The sequence below is a fragment of the Sitodiplosis mosellana genome, unplaced genomic scaffold, assembly GCF_009176505.1.
Source record: "Sitodiplosis mosellana isolate CC-2019 unplaced genomic scaffold, AAFC_SMos_1.0 Smas_scaffold_4925, whole genome shotgun sequence".
Classification (NCBI taxonomy): domain Eukaryota; kingdom Metazoa; phylum Arthropoda; class Insecta; order Diptera; family Cecidomyiidae; genus Sitodiplosis; species Sitodiplosis mosellana.
Window position 1 is genome coordinate 1 of NW_022600167.1, and position 4,996 is coordinate 4,996.

The 4,996-nt window shown below is 35.0% G+C and overlaps 2 protein-coding genes across 4 annotated transcripts; both read right to left on the minus strand.

Moving 5' to 3' along the window:
• Positions 1–15: 15 nt before the first annotated feature.
• On the minus strand, positions 16–2,126 carry LOC129572421 (transmembrane protease serine 11F-like). 3 transcript variants are annotated; one of them, XM_055452388.1, is made up of 4 exons: positions 1,552–2,126; positions 526–1,159; positions 381–448; positions 16–304 (listed from the first exon to the last, which is right to left on the minus strand). In XM_055452388.1, exons 2-4 carry the CDS (start codon positions 937–939, stop codon positions 55–57), a joined length of 732 nt encoding a protein of 243 aa, XP_055308363.1. In that variant the 5' UTR covers positions 940–1,159; positions 1,552–2,126; the 3' UTR covers positions 16–54. The 3 variants fall into 3 exon arrangements, with proteins under 3 accessions (XP_055308363.1, XP_055308364.1, XP_055308362.1); XM_055452389.1 differs by having other exon boundaries at positions 526–1,428; XM_055452387.1 differs by having other exon boundaries at positions 526–2,126.
• Positions 2,127–3,631: 1,505 nt separating this feature from the next.
• Positions 3,632–4,990, minus strand: LOC129572422 (transmembrane protease serine 11F-like). Its single transcript, XM_055452390.1, has 4 exons — positions 4,756–4,990; positions 4,237–4,700; positions 4,102–4,169; positions 3,632–4,024 (listed from the first exon to the last, which is right to left on the minus strand). Exons 1-4 carry the CDS (start codon positions 4,793–4,795, stop codon positions 3,859–3,861), a joined length of 738 nt encoding a protein of 245 aa, XP_055308365.1. The 5' UTR covers positions 4,796–4,990; the 3' UTR covers positions 3,632–3,858.
• Between the last annotated feature and the right edge of the window lie 6 nt (positions 4,991–4,996).

The following is a 4,996-nucleotide window of genomic DNA, read 5'->3' on the forward strand; positions in this document are numbered from 1 at the left end:
AAATCTCATGCTATCTCAATCACACTTACGTGCAATTTGTAACTAAAATAATAATCAGGAATAATTACCACAAGCACAGGAGCCATTCTTAACTGGTTGAAGAGAAAGGTCTGTTTGTTCTTTTGGATTTTCAAGCTTCTCTTGATTTTTCGAAGTCTCAAGCTTCTCCGAAGAGTTGTTTCGTATGATGTTTTTTGATGCACACATGCATTGATCGGTCATTTTACTTTGAATCCAAGGCAAGAAATTGGCAACACGAGTAAAAACTGGTGGCGTTCCAGGATACAAACCGGATCTGTGACCACTAAAAGTAAAAAATTATTTTTTTTGTTTTCATTTCTCGCGAAAATTTTCGATTTGACTGAAAATTTGCAACTTACAATGAGTATATTCCGACTAATTCCATGCTGCCGTGTTCATTTTCAATGACCAACTGTCCAAAATCGAACTATGAAACGATAAATATGGTAAAAAATGAAAGGAATTCTGTTGGTTTTCTTTCTCGCTTTTACAAACTCAACTTACATTGCGAATATATGCTCTGAGAGTTGCATTTTCGTAATCTCCGGCGCACATCATGTTATTTGTTAACTTGTTTGTATACTCAGGTAGTTTACCGCACTGTTCGTTGGTCCAGATTTGTATATGAGCTTGTTGTGCTTTCGATCTGGAAGTACGTTTCGAAATTGTACCAATTTTACACAAGCCTATGGCCGTGACTAACTTTCCAGTATAATCAATGCGTGAAGATTGTGGCAAACAGATCGGCTGAATATTATGTCCAAATGTAACAGCTTTGTCTAATTGCAAGATTGCAATATCAAAATCATTGGTCATCCAACTTTCGACATCAGAATATTGATAATTTTCGTGTTTATGGATACGTTGAATGTTGCGTCGTATGCTGCATTTGAGGTCATCAACATCATTTGCACCCATGCGAACTTCTGCGTGATCATGCAATACTTCGTGAACTCTTACTACTTTACGAGCGCAAGAACCTGAACGTGCTAGACGTGTTTATCTGAAATTAAAGAGCCGGAACAAATAAAAATGAAGGGAATCTCTCGGGATTCTCCCCAAAACACTCCAACTGTCCACGGATTTTCATCAGGCTGTTTATCATTGTCGTCGACCCTTTGTTTCTCCCGACCGCAAACTGAAAAAAAAAATGGTTACGACATTGCCACATCAGTTTCTGCATGCGCGCAGTTCAAATCTATGGAAAGGTACACATTTGGATCGATGCAACCAAAAGTTGGCCTTCGAAATGCCGGCTTTAAACCGAAACTTGCTTTATGTCAGTTGTGTTTTGGCTCTTTGTTCATAAACAAAATCCATTTTATTGGTTTTTTTTTTCGAAATGTTTTGAAGCCAGCTTCTTGTCGTTAGTTCAATACAAATACATCTTTTCCAGCAATTTTTGTTCTGGAATATTCATATGCTATCTGCTTCATTTAATATCTATCAAATCTGTACTACGAAGCTAATAAATCGTTTTTATGTCGAAATAAGTCTAGAGAAAAAATTCAATTATCAATTCATAATTACCACAATCACACGAATTATCCTTAGCTGAGTTACAAATTACGGCACTTACAACAGCCAACGAAATGAATATCTGAATAAGATTCATTTTAAATTTTTTATCATCACGATAATTTCCATAAACTCATTTAAAGCAAGTTTTATTTTATATATTTTTGATTTTGTTTTTTTTTTAGAAGAACGGCAAGTGTTAATCAAAGCCACTGTATTTGCATACTGTCCTCCATTTCATTTTTATGAAGTTATTTTAGTTCGTTTCATTCGTTCTTAATACACATTACACACACACAAATAAACAAACAAAATGATAATTATTCTCGAAAGGAGCATACATATACACATACACACTATGTGTTGCACTCTGTGGCGCCGAACAATAAAAAGCAATTGGTACAGAAATTATTCTCCAAAAATATCTATGTGATCAGTGTTTGCAAGGTAGACAATACTGATGGCAACCCATTTGCCAAAAAATTAGCCTATATATTCAATGACTAGAATCAAATATCTTGCCGATCGTTTTGATCCAATTTTCTAAATGTTTGATAATCACAATAAATGATAAGGTCAATAGTATATGTAATGTACCAACGTATCTTTATGAAAGGAACATTTCCATGAGAGCAGGCGACCTAGCGAATTTGAACGATTGTATTATTGAATTGGAACGTAGCATCTGATGTATCTGTCAGAGATATTTAGTAAAATAGAAGCTTGAAACATAACCACACTGAGAATATAAAATGATGAAAGAAAAGGATAACAATTCGTTCATTGTAAAAATATTATTCTATTTATGTTAATATGGTATTGTGTTACATTTTATCTTAAAAATTGATTCATGGAAGCATTCTTCCATTTTGGAACCTTCGTTTGTTTCTTTTATACGACAAATCATTCAAATTGGTCGACGGAAAATCCAGAATTTGCAACGCCACCAGTTCAGTGACGGATAGGACGAGAATGTATTGGCCGTGACTACGTCATTTTATTTCCATACAATGTCAGACTCCTCAATCGTAAATATTAATTTTTATTCCTTGTCACTAATGGCAAACAATAGATTATCCGCTGCATTTAACGTCTCAATTGATGATGATGCATCGAGAATCTGAAAATATTTGAAAAAATTAAAAAAACTCACGCAATCGAATGTGTTTCTTCCTTTGCGCTGTGCCCTGGAAGTACTCGCACTTTCAATATCGTTATCTGGTTATGACTCAGATCAAGCTCAATAATGTGCTTACATCGCGATAAAATGCCTCCGTCGAGCTCAGATAGTGCATTGCGCGAAATGTTCAGGCGTTGCAGTGCAACCGTCGATTCGAACAATTCTGTGTACGAAGACATGAAGCAGGTCAGTTTACATTAATGCCGCTGTGTTTTGAATGTATACACTTTTTTCCACGGAAAACATACCTGATTGCAATCGTTCGATCTGATTGTTGGCTATCGAAATTGATGTTAAATTGTTGCAATATTCAAATGGATTACCCAGAATATGTGCGATCGCATTACTGTCCAAATTAATGGCGTTTAGATCTGGAGTAAGTGATGGCTTTAGGGCACTACATAATACACTGGAATTCATTTAAAACGATTGTTAATGTAATTTTCATATAAAATGATAGAACACGACCCGAAAAAGTCGTCATTATTGACTTTATGGAAATTAAACTTGGAAAATAAAGGAAAAAAACTTACTTGGACAAATACGGTGATATTCCTATTTGGCCATTGAATACTGTTCAAATCAAACGCTGATGAGTTTCATTGATATTATTCTCAGTTCCATTACACGTAAAAAAATCCCTCGACATCATCAGAACACACGGCTTTTGAGTCTCTATTTACCGGTTCACAATTGTTTGGTGTACAAACACAAATACGTAAGTGTTTGTATGAGTGTATTCCATTGTGGTGTAATATTCTGTACCATTGAGTCTACTTCATTATTATTGCCAGCTTTTGGTGGTTTTGTTTCGGTTAAAAAACAACACATTTTTTTTGAATTTATGAATCGAAGCCGATAGCAATGCACATTACACGATAGTAACAAAAAATGAACAGTTCCATGAAGTTCCATTTCAGAAGACTCAAATATTATAACAGTTTTATTAATAGATTTTTGGTTATAAAATTGGTAAATAAATAGCTGAATGGCTACGGGAGAACATAAGCTAACTTTTAAAAGAAAAATGAGTATGAGGATCAAAGAGCTAACTTAAAAATAGGAAGTTTGGTAGTTTATATATTTATGCTTGATAGAAAAATAGTATGAAATTCATTTTGCTGCTAGATTTTTCACTTTTAACCTTGGTTGAAGATACAAGTTTGTTCCAAATTCTCGTCATGACTTGCTTGTTTAGGTGTATACGTGCATTGATTGGTTATTTTGCTTTGAATCCACGGCAAGAAATCGGCAACATAAGTATAAACAATTGGCGTTCCATATGAAAAACTGGATCTATCACCACTGAAAATGATAAGGAGTTTTTTCTGCTATTAATTTCTTGAAAAAAATTCCGGATCGACTGAGAATTTTTGACTTACAATGAGTATATTCCAACTAATTCCATGCTGCCGTGTTCATTTTCAATGACCAAATGTCCAAAATCGAACTATGAAACGAAAAATATGGTTAAAAAAATAATGTATTTTGGTTTCACTTCTACAAACTGAACTTACATCGTGAAACATATATTCACTGAGCCTTGCCTTGTCTCCAGCGCACACCATGTTATCTGTTATTTTGTTTACATACTTAGGCAATTTACCGCACTGTTCGTTCGTCCAGATTTGAATATGGGTTTTTTGTGCTTTCGATCTAGAATACAGTTTCAGGGTCACAAGGCTGCCAGTGTCATACAAGCCTATGGCTGTGGCTATCTTTTCACTATAATCAATGCGTGAAGATTGTGGCAAACAGATCGGCTGAATATTGTATCCAAACGAAACAACTTTTTCTAATTGCAAAATTGCAATATCGAAATCATTGGTCATCCTTTTGACATAGAAAAATTGATAATTTTCATGTTTATAGACACGTGTTATGTTGCGTCTGATGTTATCAACATTATATCCGCCCATGCGAACTTCTGCGTGTTCATCCATTACTTCGTGAGCGTATACTACTTCATGAGCGCAAGCACCTGAAACTAGCACGTGTTTATCTGAAATTAAAGAGCCGGAACAAATAAAAATTACGGGATTCTCGTATCTTCCCCAAAACACTCCAACTGTCCATGGATTTTCATCAGGCTGTTCATCATTTTCGCTGATCCCTTGCTTCTGCTTTCCGCAAACTGGTAAAATTAATTATGAGAAATTTTTACAATAATTTGACTTCCGATTGAAACTCCATTCCATCAGCTCCGAAGTTCCTATTCCCCCGGAAGCCGAAATCTCATGCTATCTCAATCACACTTACGTGCAATTTGTAACTAAA

What these genes read in the sequence shown, in the direction of transcription:
- LOC129572421 (XM_055452388.1), bottom strand. Translation starts at nt 939, where the DNA reads ATGGGTGCAAATGATGTTGATGACCTCAAATGCAGCATACGACGCAAC. An exon ending in TCAGAGCATATATTCGCAAT is followed by an intron (nt 449 to 525) that starts GTAAGTTGAGTT and finishes ATCGTTTCATAG; the next exon opens with TTCGATTTTGGACAGTTGGT. An exon ending in TTAGTCGGAATATACTCATT is followed by an intron (nt 305 to 380) that starts GTAAGTTGCAAA and finishes TTTTACTTTTAG; the next exon opens with TGGTCACAGATCCGGTTTGT.
- LOC129572422 (XM_055452390.1), bottom strand. Translation starts at nt 4,795, where the DNA reads ATGGACAGTTGGAGTGTTTTGGGGAAGATACGAGAATCCC. An exon ending in GTGAATATATGTTTCACGAT is followed by an intron (nt 4,170 to 4,236) that starts GTAAGTTCAGTT and finishes TTCGTTTCATAG; the next exon opens with TTCGATTTTGGACATTTGGT. An exon ending in TTAGTTGGAATATACTCATT is followed by an intron (nt 4,025 to 4,101) that starts GTAAGTCAAAAA and finishes TATCATTTTCAG; the next exon opens with TGGTGATAGATCCAGTTTTT.